Below are 19,463 nucleotides of genomic sequence, written 5' to 3' on the forward strand. Positions count from 1 at the left end.
CTACCCCAATCCCCTGACTGAAATCCCAGTGAAATTCTGTGAGGTGAGCTGAAGAGGAGAATCCTCAAGACAGGACCTAGGACCCTGGAGGAGTTACAGAGATTACTGTATGTATTGAGAAATGGGCTCAGATTCCTTGCTCTGTATTTCAGATAAGACTCTGTTGTGCTGTAATGATGGAACAGGGAGGTTGCCCAAAGGATTAAAAGCAAGAGTAAAAATAACTGCAATAAAAGGGTTTTTTATACTCATAAAAAGAAAGTTCAATTAAAGGTTAGATGTTTCATAGTTTCACTGCGAAATTAAGTTAATTAACCACAAAATCTTTTCATCAAGGTTCATCAATTATTCAGGGGCTCACTGTATGAATATAAAAATTCAATACAATCTCCAAATATAAAGGATTTTAGCTTTTTGGGAAAATATTTGCTTTATTGCTTATCAGATAAACAATTACCAAATTAAAACTGTAACCAGTGATTTTCAATTAGAACAGTATTAGTCTGTGAACCAGCCATTATTATTATTATTGTACAGATTCAGGAAATTAAATAAGGGAACATCAGCAAGCTCTATTTAAATAGCATCTTCAACAAAACTGCTTTCATTACACATAGCTTTAAACTAGACAGAGTACAAATACACTAAATTAGGATTATGTACAATTTAAAAAAATGTTGTACTCTAAATTGTGTCACTTTGCTTTTCAGTGGCATTTTACATATAGAGCTTTTACATTTAAGCTGGAAATGGTCTAAAATGATTTATCTTTGCTCCTATTTTACACCACATAAAACTGCTTCTCTAACAGGGCTGTGAAGATTTTTTTTTTTAAATAGTTATTGTGGTTCCTGATGATCTTGTCTGCTTATGTAGAAGTCTGAGTATATGCTGGTCAGGCACTGAAAAAAAAATTGACCACAAGGCAAAAAGAGGAACTATTTTTTTTTTTTTTTTTTTTGTAAAGGAAAAGCTCTAATACACACGTACACCCCCATCACACTCTTACATAGTGCATAGATACACACACCCAAAAAATTGTTTATAATTATGTCAGTTCACAGAGACTTTGTAACAGATTTTTTGGATCTTAGTTAAATGGATTAACATATTTTTGAAAGGTAAGTGTCTATCTTTTTTTTTTTTCATAGTCTGATTCATAGATATGAAGATTATAAACCATGATATGAAGATTGATATGAAGTTTTCTATAGCTGGGAACCTGTGTGCTTTCCTTGTTACTTGGCTCTGTTAAATTCACTTACAGAGCTACTTTAACAAGCAATGCTTAATTAAACAGAAACTGTGTTGCTTCCACTCGGACTGAGATAACTCAGATCATTTGATAATATTCTCAAAGGCAGGAACAAACAGAAACTTGTAACATGCCCTATCAAAAAAAGCTGTCAAAATTAACAATAGATTCCAGTGGAATGTAAAGTGTGCATTTAAGGAACCAGCTGTATATATGTTTTATTCCTAGTTCAACCATTCTTTAAGATCTCAAAGGTCTCAGACTTCTTACCTTGGTACTAACTGGCACAAGTAAATCTTTCATATTATATTCTGTAACACAAAGAAAGAAAGAAAGAAAGAAAGAAAGAAAGAAAGAAAGAAAGAAAGAAAGAAAGAAAGAAAGAAAGAAAGAAAGAAAGAAAAATACGACCTCAAGGCTGTATAGAATAAGCTATTTCATATTTGGGGAGGGGATTATACTGGTGCAGATGAACTCATGAGTTCATCATGTTGGCCCCCATCTTATTTGCTCAGTTCTCAGCACTGAGCTTGTCATTTAAAAGGTGACGGGAAAAGACGTGAAGAAAGTGGACTAGTGCGTCAAGGTGTTTCCCCTGTCACGGTGTTCATGCTTCACACCTATTCATCTACATACTGCTAAAAATACACCTTAACCCACAGTTTCAGACCTAAACGTACATGATGCACAAGTGCATCTACTGTACAAAACGCGTTTTTTCGCTTGGTTTTTGCTTTTTTATTCTCACTTTTTTCCGTCTCTGTTCTTCCCACCCGTGGCTAGACTTAGAAAGGGGAAATCCTGTGATCTCCTTTAATTCCAGGAAGTCGCAAGACATTTAACTGCGTCCCATCTGGAGACTTTATAGAATTGTTTTGGAATATATTTTGCACAGCATCAGCATGTAGGTCGCGTTTTAATACCGACCGAACACCGTGGATAATGCGCGTGAATGAAGCGGAGCACGTGCTGGATTTACCGTTACCGCTACCGGTGGAAACAAAGATGCATGCACGCACACTCGTTCATGAAGGAGGGATGTTTACTGCACTTATTCGTGTAAGAATAGATAAGAAACCCTTTGTATTCGGTTAGTTTAGTTTGTAGATATGAATGCTTTCTTCCGAAAATGAATTGTTACTCATATGGTCGAACTCTGATGATGTTGATTGTGGAAATCGTTGCACGTGAATCTATAATAACAAGTTTTCTATCTATAATAACAAGTTTTCTATCACGCATTAAGTTAAAGATGGCTAGATAACATAATACTGTCATAGCTGATTTAATGGTATTAGATATATATATTGATAATATTGGCCATTGATAATATTTTTATGATATAATAATAACAACAACAACAACACCAACAACAACAATAATAATAATAATAATCCTTTAAAAAAAACAACAACACAGTTTTAGTCAACGTTTGCTTAGAAGATCTTAGAAAATCTGTATTTCTTTAGTCTGTTGGGATAAAACGACGTGAAGTGGCAGAATATAACTGTATTTATGCCTGACACGACATGGGGACTTTTAACTTGTAGTTCAGTGGAAGCGCGTTTGACTCATGAGTTATCTGGTTCAAATCCAGGACTTTATCCTTCCTGTTGCAAGGTATCTTTCAATATACAACATAAAACTGTGATAGAAAGAAGTGAACATAAAAAGGACAATGTCTACAGATTATAGCTTCATGGGCATATGGGACATTTATCTATCTGCTGTCATATTAAACCATTCTCAACTACTGTATGTGATTTGTGATTGTAACTGTCGGTTGTATTAATAATGCTAATTAAAAGTGTGGCAATAAATAAATAAAGTCATCTGGGCAGTAAGTGTAGGATTGGGAGAAATATATACGTATATATATATATATATGATAAAATATGAGTTTCTTATAGCTGTCTGTAAAGAAACTTACATTTCAGTCTTTGTTGTTGTTGTTTCTTGTTTAATCTTGTACCCTTGCACTCCAGGTCAAATAATACTGTAGGATTTTTTTCCCTTGATACTGTTTTTAGCAGATTTGTGTGTTAAATCTTCTAAAGGAATAATAATAATATATGCCTATTATTTTGTATGCCTTAATACAGTACAGTATATGCCTATTATCTTGTTTATTAAGTGTTCAGTTCTTTGGTCTAAGTGTTAAATATTTCTCACAGGTTCTCACAAAGGCCGTAAAAGTTTGAAATTGTGTAGCCAGGGCTCTCTGATACTCCAAATACAATGTTCCCCCTGAGAACGCTTCTTACTGCAGCACTGCCTTTGCTGGTCCTGAGTACCAAGCTTGAGCAGTGCTCATTTAAAACCGTTGTTCATTACAGTAAGTGGAACTGCATTCACATTTCATTCACTTTTCTAGACACAGTTTTTCCCAATCCTGCAGTGCATTACCTAGTTAAGGATATTCATGGTCTAGGATGAGGTTTACTATGCACTTTCTTTAATAGGAACACTTGTACCCATGCTCATTTCAGCAAAATGTGTCACCAACACTATACCTAAATCAGTGTGTATACAGATTAAATGATTCAGTTAATGTTTAGATCAAACATGGGACTTTAAGCATGGTATGGTGCCAGATGCTCTTGTTGTCTGTTCACCACCAGATTCAGTGTTGATGCCACAGATTCTTGTTTTTGTCTGACAGGAGTGGCACTCAATGTAGTCTTCTGCTGTAAAAGTTTATTCACCTGAAGAAAACTCTGTGAATTTCCCATGAGATAAGCAGAGTTTCAGTTTCTGAATTAATCAAACAAGTTCACGCCACCAAAATCCATGCCGTAGTCTGATGTGAACATTAACTCATGACCTGCATCTTCACAATATTGTGCAGTGTTTTGCTGACACACGATCGGTTAAGATAATTTGATAATTGCCTGAATGAACAAGTGTCCAGGTGTTTTCCTATTAAATTGAACAAGCAGTGAATATCTGGAACCAGGCTCTCATTTCTTTTCTTTTTTTTCTAAATTACAACTACAGACTAACCTTAAATCCTTAAATAAATGTCTCCCCACCATATCAACACTTGATTTTGATCTGTTTTGTTTATAATGTCTTAGAAGGTTGGTGTGATAAGTGGTACTGACAAAATGATTACTAAGGATACATATTAGATGATAATATATTAAAACATGTTCATTAATGTAAGCTCATTAATGTTCATTAATGTCTAAGCTGCTCATATAAAAAAAATTAACAAAATCTACAAAAAAGAATTCATTAGAGCTGTGGTATAAATGTATTCATTGATATACTGTACTATTTTCAGTATAACTGCTTTTCAACAAAAACGTCACACATGCTCATAGCTCCAAATTCTTTTTGACAGAGAACCTTATCATACTGTATATGACCTCTGACTCTCTTTAGATTCTCCTGTGCTGGAGTCGTTGCAGTGTTATAATGACTTTACCACTCAGATGCGTTGTACCTGGGAGGAGGAACCACACACACACATGCACATGCCAATCAGCGAGTAAGGAGCAAAAATAAACCTGTTAAAATGATAATGATAAAAAGAAAGAATCGGGAACTCTACACATTTAAAACAAAACGTTTGTGTATGTGTTTGTGTGTTTGTGTAGTGGACAGTCGTGCGTTCCTGATGGTCAAGGGGAGCTTCAGTCTAGTGGAAAACTCAGCCGGAGTTGTATCTATAAAATGGATTTTAGCATGGGCAGCCATGACCTCTTCTTCAACACATCCTGCCCTTCTAAAGCGACAACATATAACATAGCTGCAGAAGGTGAGAGGACATGAAGACGTGTGTGCGCTAATGTGGTTATTCAGATAAATGTGATTTAAATGTGCAACTGTCAGCTGAACAATATGTGCATATACAGTACATGAACATAACCCAAATAACTATAAATACAAGTGTATGTCCATGTCATACATACTGAAAAAGGATTTTAATACAAATGAAAATGAGGAGTGTGTGTGTGTGTGTTGCATACTCTATAGGCAAGGTTCTCTCCCCAACAAATTTCTCTGAGAAAAAAGATTTTGGTGGCAACCGACTGCTGAGTTGGAGCAGCCCGTATCCTCCGTCATCCCCTCTCACACAAAATCTTACCTACCAGCTCACGTACAGAAGACATCAACATGACTGGATTGTGAGTACACACACACGCACACAAACACATATGCAAACGCAGTGTGAAGTAGCTTTGCAAATATCGTTTGAGTGTTAATTAGTCTAGAGTAAGATATACTTAAATAAACCCTTAGAGAAAATCAGCATTACGGTGACACCCACCACCAAAAGACTACAGCCTAGTTCTCTTTTCTCATGCTATCGCATACACACGCAAGAAAAACTCTGTAGTCATCAATAGCTCTCTTGCCTTGCCTGTATTACACCACAGTCATCTTCTGCAACATTACCAGAGAACGCACATACGATAATATGTCAGTGTTCTCAAGAAATAGCAGCATAGCAACCTCAAAACCCATCAAGATTCTCAAGCAAGATAATGCAACACTACAAAATTACATGAAACCAGATAGAGATCTGTGGTAGAGATGTGACAATGTGCCTGTTGGTGTTTGCAGATCTAATCTCTTTCTCTCTTTTCTGCAATTCTAGGTGATAGATAATATCAACGATACAATGTTTGTGATCAAGAGTCATGCACTCTTGCCCGCATACTCATATGAAGCTAGGGTTCGAGTGCGGGGTCGTGTAGGCCGGTGGAGCGACTGGAGCCCCACAGTGTTCTGGATAACCGAGGAAGGTAAAACTGGCAAAAATTACAGGATTTAACAAAATTACTAAAAGTATAATCATGTATTGTAAACTGTTAACACATTGTATTTGTCCATATTTTGTCATATGAGACATAATATAGTCTACAGTTTGCGTCATACAGTACATGTCAAAATAGATGAACGAAACCAAATTATGTTAATCAGTAACAGTTACTAATTAATTTATCTAGTTTAACACACAAGCAATGTGAAAAGTTTGTAAATGCAAATATTGCATATCAATGTGCTTGGGGTAAATTGAAAAAGTTTATTATATGAGAACAATAACTAATTTTGAAAAATCAAAACCAGTAGATTTAGAATCAAACTCCCAAGAACTGCTAATCATTAAGAAAATCATATTCTTGGGTTAAAGGGTTCCACAGGCTCTGACTAGAAATGTGTAACCAGCATCATACATCATTACTCACATTTGAATAAACTAATCAGTCATGAAGCCCCTGCGGTGGCTTCATGAGGGCTGCGGTGACTCAATTGACTTTGGGTTACCACTCAGAAGGTCAGGGTTCCAGTATCAAGCTATAACTATTAAGCAATTATATTAACTTCACTTCAGGCATGCTGTATTATAGCTGACCTTGCACTGATGCCTGAGTTGTGAAAAGTAAAGTACTTCACTGTGCTTTAAAGTACATTATATGCTTCCACCTAAGAGACTGATACTAAATATAAAAATGTTGTACTCTTTTTTCATCCGGTATAATAGAAGGCGTCATTAACCTGCAGTGTGTAATTATGGAAGGAGGGGTGACATGTAGTTGGCAGGTGAAAAAAAGGCAGGCCGAGTTCCTCTCGTATCACCTGTGTGGTCACACTAAAGGAACAAGTGTGTGAGTACAGTATTCTTGATTCCCTGCTCTCATTCCAGAATCACTTTAGCCCTCATGTCGACATAGACCGTAAATCATTTCTATGTTATTTATTGCTCCTTTCAGGAAATGCAACCACTGTAACCATCATGCTGAGCATGCTCACTCTGGAGCCTTTCTAGAATATACATGTTCACTGGATAGCTCTGAACCTGAACTGCTGACTGTGGAGATCAGAAGTTTACGAAAGGTCAAGAGCTTTAGTGACCCTGAAAACAGTGAGTGTCCTCAGGACTAAACATTGACACACTTAACATTGATCTACTGTAGAGATAAATCAACACCAAGTCGCTTTGCAATTGTTTATATTTTTCACAGGAAAAAAAATTCAAAAAGTCAAAAAAAGTCAAAAATTTGGCTTCTATATTTTCTAATCATCAAATGCAGTTAAATGTAATTTTGTAACTGTATGATAAACTCCATCATCCCCACCAACCAGAATTTCCTCATAAATATTATTTAAATATGAATAATTCTATGTCTCTTTATTAGCTTTCTATTTCTAAACTTTCCTCCAACCAAATATGTCCAAGTTAACATTCATTTTTGGTGATTTGTATTTACTGTAAGTTATTGGATTACACCCATTCATTTTAAGTAACAAGGTAAATCTACCAAAGTTACCAGTGTAATTAAATAAATAAGGAAGACGGAGATGCTTCACAAACCCCTAGGAGTTCCCCATGTCTAGAGATGTAAGAAGTCTTCAGGGCTTCCCCTGAGGTACTCTCCCCTGCTGTACATAAGGATAGACTTAATCCCTCGTCAACACAGCAAGGCTTTATGCTTTTCTTTAGCTCACGAAGCTGCAGTGGTTAATGAATTAAATTAAAATTACATTTTAGGTTTTCAGTAAATTATTCATTCATTTAGTCAGTCTGTCAGTCAGTCAGTCGGTCGGTTAGTCTGTCAGGGGTTTCTTACACCTGGTCACTTCATGCGTTTTCTGTGACCCGATAGCTATCCGATCGTAAAAAGCCCGGGTATAAATGCCCTCCGAAACGGTTTCGAGACGGATATAAATCTGATCGTGCATCAGAAACATCAGTTTTCCCACCAGCGCTGGCTCCGATCTTTCACCCAGGTGTCTCGTTTGGTCTTAAAATGCACTGCTGCCGCCAGCGAAAACGCAGCAAACAGTAAATGCTGTTTTTTGTAGCAACCGCATACACCAAAGCGTGTTCCATTTCAATTACCCCGGAAATGAGGTAAAATATATTTGCATTTTGAGCGGGACTAGAAAGATCGGATTGATATAAGATTCGCCAAGATGCATTTATGTGGCCTAATGTAAATGGAACAGTTTTAACAAATCAGATAGCTATCGGATCAGAGAAAACACATGAAGTGACCAGGTGTAAAAAGGCCCTCAGTCTTTCAGTCAGCCGGTCAGTAAGTCAGCCAGTCATCTTAACTGCTTTGTCCTGGTCAGTGTTGTGGTGGGACTGGAGACTATCCAAGGAATATGTGAGGCAGGAATATCTCAGAACACACACACACACACACACACACACACACACACACACACACACACACACACACACACACACACACACACACACACACACACACACACACACACACACACACACACTTATTTACACCTAGTTCCTATGTAAGCACCCAGGGAGAACCAATGTGCTGCTTTACATCTTGTACACTGTATCTATTCTAATGCTTATTTCCTTCTTCTGACTCATAGTTCAACCACTACGACCATCCAAATTATCAGTATATAAACAAGACGGTGTTTGGAAGCTGAAATGGACCAGACCTGATGTTTATGAATTACTCACTCTCTTCTATCAGGTGTACTTTCGAAGCAATGTCACAAAGGTGGGACGCATGTCTGTCTGTCTGAATATGTAGATCTGTTTATTGTCGAATTTATTCTTTTGCCTTTGTCTTTTGAATAGTGGGAACAAATTATAGTTACTTAAAGGTACATTGTAAGATGTTCCTACTTCATGCCATTTATGGGTGTAAATACAAGCTAAACATTATAGAAGCCTGAATGTCACCTTTTTAGGAGTCCATGCATCTGCAAATTTAACTTGAACCTTTCTTTTGGCAATCCTCTCACTGTCTCTCAATCACACCTTGCAGGATGAAGTGGAATTCAATCTTACTGAAGCAGATCTCAGTACAAATGTTCCCTCCTCCCTGTTGCCCTCTACAAGCTACATGGCTATGGTGAGAGCACATCCAGGGAATGTATTTAGAGGTCGACCCTCTGACTGGTCTGATCCTGTATACTTCACCACTGATCCAGGTAACCATGACCTCTGACCTTTTATTGTGCAGGAGGTTGGGGCTACAAATATTAAATATGAAATGCTAAAGCATAATCTTGTTGTCAGAGTAATTAAAAAGAAACTTTTACAAATGCAGAAAAGGGAATACATATTACTAGAAAATATATAATAAATGTTCAGAATTTTTTTATATTTAAGTATAATATTGGAACATCCGTGATACTAAGCACAATTTTGCACTTGGCTGTACTTATACAGTTCAAATGTGTGTGTTTCTGTGTGTGTGTGTGTGTGTGTGTGTGTGTGTGTGTGTAGGTGTAGCTCCCTGGATGAACACCATAATTTACATATTGATAGCTGCATTAGTAGCCCTGCTTTTCATCCTCCTGTATAATGCCCTTCCAGCCTGCCACAGGTAAATCATTCTGTATAACTGCCTACTGTATCCAAATCAATCATATCCTTCAATTATATAAAATGTGTGTGTCTGTGTGTGCACGTGTTTAATAGGAGACTGGTACTGTGGAACATTTCCATTCCTTCTCCCATTAACAGCAAAGTCCTAGGGGAAATGAGCAGTAAGGTGAGCAGCATTATCCCATTCAGTAAGACTTTCATTTATAAACATTAGAATTTAAAACAGTATTTAAGTAAAAAAAATAATAAAAACATGACAGCCTGCACTGTTATAGGAAAATAATCAACAAATAGGGTGGTGAAATATGACACAACATGAAGCAGTTACAGTTATTATTCCAAAGTCGATTAGCAACACGCCACAAAGTGCTTTATTCCTCTTAATCCACATGACTTTTCTTCATTTATTAAAGAATAACACCATGTTTTTTATTTAGAATTTTTTTTATTATTTCCTGTTATCACTTACATTAGAGGAGCTATACAAACAGTAAAACAGAATAAGCCTAAAATGTAATTCATTTCCCTCACCAATTTATTTGTATAGCGCTTTATACAATTGACATTATCTCAAAGCAGCTTTACAGAAGCATTAAAATATAAATAAGGTTAAAATTAAAGTTATTATATATCTGTAACATCCCTATACCCAATGGCCAAGATGGAGGAGAGTCATGGCAAGGAAAAACTCTGAGATGATATGAGGAGGTAACCTTTAAAGGAGCCAGATTCAGAAGGGAACCCATCCTCATTTCCGAGTTCACCACAAACCCAACACTAATTCCTTCTTGCCCGACTTTATCATGTTGCCATCAAAACACGCAAAGCATTTTTTGTATAAGAAAACAAACTTTTTCCAACCGATTTCTCTCTGACACTTACACATGCACTGACACTGTAGATCCCAAAATGGTGAACTAGATGTTTCCTCACAGAAATATTTACCATATCAACAACATTCATAGACACGTTTTTAAAATCTGTCTGTGTGGAGCTGATATTGACTTGCATGCTGGTTAATTATATTTAGTTTTCAATGACCTTTTTCCTCTCTCTCAGAACTTTCTTGCTTCAGAGACCAATCCATGCAAAGAGAAAACCTCTGTGTTTGTTATCCAGACCTCAGATAACCCTATCATCTATAAGGGCAGGTAAGGCACAGCAACTCTATTGTTAATGTCTGAATCCAAAAAACTTTTGAAACAGGAAACCCACACAAAGCCCATGGAGAACACTGATGTATCTCGTTTACCACATCGTTTCATTAGGGAATCAAATCAGTGAGTTCACATTATAACAATATTACCCTTTTGTGTTTTCTGCAGTATCTCTGAGTACCCACTCCTGAAATGCAGCAATGACATTGACATGGGCCTCAGCAAGAGTGAATCAGAATGGCCAAAAAGTTCTTTGTTCTTAGATGGGAGCAGAATGACAGACAAATCTGGCGTAAGCTTTCTTGGCCCTTACATCCTTTGCCGCGAGGACTCTTTAGTGCCAAGTGAAACTTCGGACTCGTCTGTGTCTCCCCTCTTAACTTTCGATGATGATGGAAGATACGTTTCTGAGCTCCCTAAAGATTCTTTTCCAATAAAAGGAGGCTATGTTTTATCCCCTGTCAAAAACCCAACTTCAGAATGCTCCACCCCAATCAATAATCAAGTTAGTGAGAACAGAGAGGCCAAGAAGTCCGAGCCCCCTGATGAGGATCCCCCGGCCTACACTTCAAGTCCAGTTGCGGTGTCCAGTGCCATTTTTTCTTACCCTTCTGGATACTGTCTGATGCCCAACATGGAGAGTGTTGCAACATGGGTGTCTGCTTCTGTCCCTCCACCTGAGGGCTACACAGAGAGAATGTTGCATGAGATTAAGGGAGATTCAACTGAACGCAGCTATGTGACACTTTCTCAGCGTGAACTATTTCAGTAATAATGGCACAAATGAATATACTAAGGCCAGAACTTAATAGGTCAAGGCAACAAATGAATCTAGTATCTTGTCTATACATTCTGCAATTTTCTCATTACTTAATATGTTGTGGGAACCTCATACTTAGTATTTGGCCCCTAGTTAACTTGCCTACTAGGTGCATGAATGATGTAAATGAAAGTCCTGACTCATTTAATATTAGAATTACAGCCATAAAATAATCCATTTGTTCATACTGATTTAAAACATCTAATAAGTCGTTTTATATTCTGCTGGGAGAATGAAATACCAATGTAGTGGTAAAAATGGTTAATGATTGGGCCGGAATGGGTAAAATTCTCTGAAGCTGATGTGGACTAATGGTATATCCCTAAAGCATTCCTTGTGACTCCAGTTCCTGCAGCCACAACAATCTAAATCAACTTAATTCTTTGTGCCTCGATTATTTTTCATACTGTAGCTCTGACACAAGTTCTGTACTTTGTGGCAACAAAACTGATCTTAAGAAACTTGCCTTAATGGCTTTTATATGTGACCACTTGTTATAAAAATAACCACAATGTCTTCTTTGTGTCTCAGTATCTGTATATACAAAGCTAATATCTTTCTTTTCAAAACTGCTTCAAATCCTGAATCTTGGACTAATTCATGGGCCAATAATATGATAGATGTTTGATTATTTATGGAAAAAAAATCTCAAAACAGCAACCTGTTGAAGTAGCTATGATTCTGTATCATGCCATGCTGTCCAGCAGATGGCAGTGCTGGTGGACTTTGTGAGCACAACATGCACAACATGTGAGCACAAGTTATTCTCTGTCTATGCATTACTTTGCACATGCTTACTATACCTGTAACTGAATGTAAGCTTTTTTTGTAACTGACTTATATTTGAGCATAATTAATTAAAATGCACATTTAATCCAAGAAACGTACCATTTCCTTAATTGAGAATCAATTTCCTTTTTAGTGCATGTGTTGTAGTATGAAGGAGATATTTGCTCTTTAATACATGTTGTAGTATGAAGGTCACTTTTACTGCAAGCCACAAATTGCTTTGTTTGTAAATGCGCTGTTTGTGCATATATACACTGTGCACAAATCTGACACACTTTACTACATCACTTTAATATAAATTTGCATAAATATATTGACATGCGTATACTAACTGCATTAGTCTAACAATAGAGAAAGAACTAACTAAGGATGACTCAGCTTTCATTAATCTTCATATAATATGCTTTGGGGTTTGAAAATGTAAAATAAAAAAGCAAAATTACATATACTTATTATTGAAGCCCATAATAAACATTGATAAAAAAAATACCTGTACATTCGTGCAATTATAGTCAGTCGATCACGTGCCTGCAGCACAAATGCATAGAATCATGCAGATATAGATAGAAAAGCTTTAGTTCATTAATATCAGAATCGGGCAAAGACGAGATCGTAGTGGCTTTCAGTGTGACATGGTGCCAAGTGGATGGGTTTAAGTTCTTTAGAAAGTGTTGAGTTCCTAGGTTTATTTGATTTCTAAAGATGACACAGAATGGAGGCAAATACAGTAAACAAAACAAATACAACAAAACATTCAGTTAGTGGTAGTTTTATGGGCAGCAAAATCCTTGTATTTGAGAAAATCAGCTGAGAATACCTAGTGGTGGAGCTGATAGGAAAGATATAAAAACATCATTGGGACTTTTATATGGTTACTAGTTATAAACAAACAGTTGCCAGGCATATAGTGTGTGTGTGTGTGTGTGTGTGTGTGTGTGTGTGTGTGTGTGTGTGTGTGTGTGTGTGTGTGTGTGCATGCATGTGTGTGTGTGTCAGTGTGTCATACTTCCAAAATCTACAGTACGTCCTGTTTTCACACTTCATTTCCTGTGCTTTCTTCCAATAATGTCACATTGCCCTCACATTCACTCATTAGACTAGTTCACCATCATTATCCCTTGACCAAGATCACATTCCAGACAAATTCTGATCTTCTGCCCAAAGCAGAGGAATTTTACAGCACATCTTTAAGATCCATTGTTCAAAATGTGAGTGTGTGTGAATGAATGTAACAGAGAGAGGAAGAGAGAGAGAGAGAGAGAGAGAGAGAGAGAGAGAGAGAGAGAGAGAGAGAGAGAGAGAGAGAATCCTCTATGGACAGTATGTCCCTTGTCTTTTGTTGTAAATAAACACAGGAAAGCCAGAGCCTTTAAAAGGTGCTTGGAAAAACCAGTAAAACACTTATGTAACCATGCATGTCTGTCTGCAAGCTTTTGGAGGCCCTGTTATGCCATAACACATTATTTAACGTACAACAGCAACACAATCTTGTGCAAAAGCCATACAGTGTATACACCGGGATTAGGCACTTTTTAGTGTTTTAATATGAATCCTAATCTGAGAAGCATCCAGAACACCAGAGCAGTCAGAGCAAATCTCTGCACCTTGTTCAAATCAAATCAAATCAAATCAAATTTTATTTCACATACACACACATACAGAGTACGACATGCAGTGAAATGCTTTCCCTTAAACACATCATAGATAAACACTGAAACATCCAACGGCTGCTAACTTATCAACCAAATCAGTTGAAGGTATTATGAGCAGATGGTGTAGAAAGTCTATTTATATATATAATTTGTTAGCATTGAAGTCCTGTAAGGTTTACTGTAATTTAAGTTTAGTATTATTTCTAATTTTAGAGGGGTTTATATTATCAGTGGTAGGTTTTATTATTTAAATAAGCCTATAGACTTTTTCTCATTGATTTCAGGATGGCAGTGTGTTGTAATAGCAATTTATTGCATAAAAATGTTAAATTAAAAAACTATTTTATTTTATTTTATTTAAATTCAGTCTGAATGGAGCAATATTTGCAGATATGTGTATAATTGTTAATAATAACACATATATGTTTTATTATATAATTTTCTTTAGATCATCACCACTTTCAACCATAATAGTAATTTTAGTTTTCATAAACTAAAATAATCCAGCTACACTTTGTTAAAACTCTGCACTCTTGAGTATGGAGTATTTTAGATGCTATGTTTTACTGCTGTGATTATCTGATGTATCTGAGCTGCAGTACTGTGTCTGTTCTTTACTTATATAGATATTTGCATTCTTATTTACTTATGTAAAATAACATACTTCACAGTATGTTGTAAAAAGTAAGAACATAAAACGACACTGGTTTTTGGCTCTGGTTAGGCTTTGTAAGTTGTCTATAGAGTAGGTCTGTAAGACATTCAGTTTAAATGAATGAAATAATGGCAAAATAGTGCACTTTTTTCTTCTCTCCTTCAGTATTTGTGTGTAAAGCATGAAGCTATTTGAGAGGTTTTTTTTTACATAGATATGGAGCGTGATGAGGGCAGATTTCTCTGTACGTCCAGATTTGTTCCAACCTCAAGAGGTCTGAATTGGAAAGCAGAAAGTTTCCTATTTTCATGCAGACAACATAAGACTTGTCATAATCCCAGACTAAACTACAGGCTTGCTGTAATTCTCTTTAACATTGAACATTTTTCTGGATTTGTAAAAATGACATTCTTTCAGGTAATGGTCTTTATCAAGGCTCTATACTTCAAAAGAACCCTAACCACTGAGCTACCCTTAGGTCAAGAACTGGGTCTGTAACCCAAAACTAATACCTTTTTATCCCGTTTGATATTTGGCAACCACAAAAAGGCTACGGAACGAATGGCAACCTTGTCCAGAGAGGCAGGAGAGGACACATGCATGTGCTTTTAGTTTCCTTTCTTAATACTAACCCACAGAAGACCGCATGCAATAATGCATATTTTTGCAAAGACATGATTTGTTATTATTATTGTTACATGTAAAATATAGTCACCGTGTGTGTTTATAGTGCTTTTGAAATAGTGCTTAGACTGGCCTCCTTTCTCTGTGTGATTTAGCTTCTATTAGTATAACAGCCGTACACACACACACACACACACACACACACACACACACACACACACACACACACACACACACACACACACACACACACACAATAAACATTCATATCCAAACTTCATGACACATGACGTGAAATCTTTTATAGTGTAAGTAATGTTATTCAGTGTCTATAATATTTTTATTATATTTTAGACATGTATCACAGAACTCATTACACACACACACACACACACACACACACACACACACACACACACACACACACACACACACACACACACACACACACACACACACACACAAACAGACCCATGTAGTGACTCATCTATTACTTGAACAAGTACCAGTGTGTATAATTAGGCCATACATATACAAGTATTTTACAAGAATATGAGGTTTCACAAACACATACACACATACACACCACCCTTGTTTTAAATAAGATAACAGGAAGATGGTGTGCGCTACTGGTGGAGATAAAGATCTGATCTATTGTAAGCAAGTGTGCATGTACACTTGTGTGAAGGCCTGGGTGTGTGAAAGCGACATGCTTCCGTGTACACTTGATTGTGCGTACACATGCCTTTGTGTGACAGTGCGCCACAAATAACACTCTCCAGCAGTTCAGCAAAAGTCTCCCACACGCATACAAACATATACAGTGGAATAAGGACAGGGAAGTAATTCAAAGAGCATTAATCCTGAGCTTTTGGGATCAATCAGGACAGTGGGACAATGGGTCTCAGAGTGAAGTCTGTGAAGCAAAGCCAATGATCTGTGAATTTCATTTCGTTTCACTGATAGAAAATGACAACCAACAATTATCTAAAGTTATTCATATTTATTATCAGGTTTATAGAGTGATTGACCTGTTTGACATGGCAACAAACTGTATAGTTCCTCCAGGATTCTGAGTGATTGTTATAGACAAAAATGTTTGATTTTGCTTTGGTTAAAAAAGAAAAAGCCCAAACAAACAATTTTTGTGTTTTTTTTTTGCAAGAAACTACCCTGAAAGATTGCAAGTCTATTAAACTCCTACCAGTAGTGAAGACACACATGTAATTTCTTTGTATGATAGCTGTATTCACATTCCACGTGTGAATAGAAGAGGGCTTTGGCTTAAAATCTACAGTTATTTTAAAATTCAAAATTCTAGTGAAATTGCTTGAGTTTCCTTTCGTATGTGGTATTGCTAAATTATAAAAATGCTATTTAGAGCATAAAAGATCGAGAATACATTTACATTTGAAACAAGACAACATTGCAACATTGCTATCCTCCGAGCTCATAGACCGTGCTCCTATATCAGCTGCGGTGTCAATGGATTTAGAAGAATGTATTGTTCTCACTCACATCTGAGGAGTCTCTGGATTAGTCAAGCACCATCAGGTTACTAAAGAAGCAGTGGTCATATCAGGAAGCAGGATTACAGCTACCCAGATGCCTTGAATAAAGCTTTCATTAATAACAGTATTGGTCTGTCACTTCAGAGCTTTATACATTCTCACCTCCTTCTTTTTTACAGCACTGGGGGAGGTTCAAACTAGTGTGTGTGTGTGCGTGTGTGTGCGTGTGTGTGTGTGTGTGTGTGTGTGTGTGTGTGTGTGTGTGTGTGTGTGTGTGTGTGTGTGTGTGTGTGTGTGTGTGTGTGTGCGTGTGTGTGTGTGCGTGTGTGTGTGTGTGTGTGTGTGTGCGTGTGTGTGTGTGTGTGTGTGTGTGTGTAGGGGGAGCAGAGACACAAAACTCTGAGGCTGATTTTTCAGCTTGGTGCTGAATGTCTCTACTCTCTGTTGTTTGGAGAAGCAGTGTGAGAAGGATTAGGAGTAAACAACAGTATTCTGCAGCTGCACCAGTATTCGAACTGCTGTGGGTTTAACCTTTTCAGGACACCAGGAGATTGGCGTGAAGATGACTCTCCAGTCATTTTATGAATGGTTCTATGATTTTCAATATACTGTGTGCATAAATTCTCAAACTTTAGCCCAATTGTAATACATCACCCATGTCTGGAAATCCATTTATCACAACATGTGTGACATTAAGGGTGATTAGTCTATACTTTTACTAGACTTATACCTTTTTTTCAGTAGATGAAAGTTCGTGCAGCACCATGAAACTAACACTAACACTGTGATTGATCAAGGCCCTTAAGGCCTCAGCTTCTCATTTGTGTCTTTTCATATTTCCATGTTACTTTGGTTAAAAACAGTCAAACAGGCAAATTCCCAAAAGTATAGCAGCACAAACAACTTGCTGGTAAAAACAAGTCTTTGCTTTCTCCCTGCACTCGCTGTAGCAGTTAAGGTCATATTAGCACTACAGTATTTCTGCTGTCTCTGGTAGAGGGGTTGGATCAATTTTATTCACAGAATTTATCGTAATTTACAATGAACATGGTTACCAAGGAGATTTACAGACATTTATAAATACAAGAAATTAATTAATTTCTTCCTAATGAGTAATCTAGAGGTGAAGTTAGTGAGGAGAAGCTCCCTCAGATGATATGAGGTAGAAACCTTGAGAGGAACCAGACACAAAAGGGAACTCATCCTCATCTGGGTGACAGGGAAGACTGTGATTATAAATAATTTTATTCTACAACTGTGTGAAAAAGTACAATTGTATAACCAGGAAATTAATTCTAGTTTCAAACTGAAGTCCACTGATGGAGTCTTGAGTGCAAAGCTGTTTTGTTTTTCATTTGCAGTCCAAAGCCATCTTCATGGTTTCTAAGTTTTACCTTCTACAGCAATCCCATGTATCTTCAGACTGTACATGTGGCCAGCAGCAATCAGCCTTCAAATGATGCAAAAATAAAGTTTACTCATTTGGCAGCTTGGTGTTAGATTCAAACTCCAAACCTTCCCATCGATAGTCTAATCACAGAGCCACCACTGACCATATTTGTATGAATCCCATGTTTAAATAAATAAATAACTATGTTTTATACTGTATATTTTGGCACTTTAATCCAGATATAATCATACTTCATATGCTGCCAGCTATCTTTTATATCCCTCATATAATATATTTTCATACAAATTATGTATATATAAAGCCTAGCTTTGAAACAAGTAACAAGAAGAACACATTTATACATCAGTAATAAAAATACACACACTGAAAGTGATCAGAGGTGATAGTTGTGTAGAAAGCTCATATAGTTTTTATTACTGGTGTAAAATGTGTTATTTGTGTTACTTTGTTTGTGTTTTGTTCAACAAGAAAAAACTCTCTCTTCCCTGATTGGCTGTTGCATCCTATGTCTTTCTAGCCAAGTTGTGGCTTGAAGATGTTTGACATATGGAGCAAGTGTAAGATATGTTTTACTAATAATATTTTTCTGTGAATTACAACACATTGAATTTAATTTCATTTTCAATTCAATTTTATTTGTATAGTGCTTTTAACAATGGACATCAGCTCTGACTCTGACAGTGTGACTCACAGCATTTTCTTGCACGTCTCAGTAGGATTGTTTGTTTTTATTATGTCTGTGTGTGCAGATGGTTATGGGGAGTAGTCGTGACTTGTGTTTGCCCAACTTGTGTCTGATCCAGCCAAGCTAGCATTACTCCCACCCATGATATTCAGCTCCTTAATATGATATCACTAGATCGTGTGTGGGATTACTGCTACACTACATTCCTCACTGTAGCTAGAATGCAAACCGGTAGTAAGAGATGTTTGTGTAAAAAGAGACCACCTCAGTCTTAATGCCCAGATAAACTTAAATAACAATATAACAATACACACACTTCGCCTCTTTCTGCACTCAGTTTGACCACATTTTAAAAGTTTGAATACATTTGTTATAATCTACATTTCTGAGAGATGCAGTCATAGCCCTGAAAAACATTCATGTAATTCTGTGTGTAACACAAGAGAACCATATTAAAGTAATCTGCTAAAGTTTATAGGCTTTATGTCACTGTCTTTTGGCTGTATGTGGAATCAGGCATGATGTACCTGTGTTAGTTTTTTGTGCATTACATAATATTATGCAAGTTTGATAAG

General features: G+C 36.8%; 1 protein-coding gene across 3 annotated transcripts; it reads left to right on the forward strand.

Moving 5' to 3' along the window:
- The first annotated feature begins 965 nt into the window (after window positions 1–965).
- csf2rb (colony stimulating factor 2 receptor subunit beta) lies at window positions 966–12,440 on the forward strand. Of its 3 annotated transcripts, none has more exons than XM_027139166.2 (14): window positions 966–1,121; window positions 3,430–3,590; window positions 4,643–4,748; window positions 4,858–5,018; window positions 5,237–5,388; window positions 5,862–6,009; window positions 6,750–6,873; window positions 6,979–7,130; window positions 8,615–8,748; window positions 9,019–9,184; window positions 9,483–9,582; window positions 9,678–9,750; window positions 10,644–10,735; window positions 10,910–12,440. In XM_027139166.2, exons 2-14 carry the CDS (start codon window positions 3,494–3,496, stop codon window positions 11,511–11,513), a joined length of 2,109 nt encoding a protein of 702 aa, XP_026994967.1. In that variant the 5' UTR covers window positions 966–1,121; window positions 3,430–3,493; the 3' UTR covers window positions 11,514–12,440. The 3 variants fall into 3 exon arrangements, with proteins under 3 accessions (XP_026994967.1, XP_047657102.1, XP_026994968.1); XM_047801146.1 differs by having other exon boundaries at window positions 9,489–9,582; XM_027139167.2 differs by lacking the exon at window positions 966–1,121 and adding an exon at window positions 1,614–2,314.
- The last annotated feature ends 7,023 nt before the right edge of the window (window positions 12,441–19,463 follow it).

This window comes from Tachysurus fulvidraco, chromosome 15 (assembly GCF_022655615.1).
Source record: "Tachysurus fulvidraco isolate hzauxx_2018 chromosome 15, HZAU_PFXX_2.0, whole genome shotgun sequence".
Classification (NCBI taxonomy): domain Eukaryota; kingdom Metazoa; phylum Chordata; class Actinopteri; order Siluriformes; family Bagridae; genus Tachysurus; species Tachysurus fulvidraco.

Excerpts from the sequence above, each read along its gene's own strand:
- csf2rb (XM_027139166.2), top strand. The coding sequence starts at position 3,494 with ATGTTCCCCCTGAGAACGCTTCTTACTGCAGCACTGCCTTTGCTGGTC. Across the intron at positions 5,019-5,236 it reads ATATAACATAGCTGCAGAAG|GCAAGGTTCTCTCCCCAACA; the intron begins GTGAGAGGACAT and ends CATACTCTATAG. Across the intron at positions 7,131-8,614 it reads CTTTAGTGACCCTGAAAACA|TTCAACCACTACGACCATCC; the intron begins GTGAGTGTCCTC and ends TCTGACTCATAG.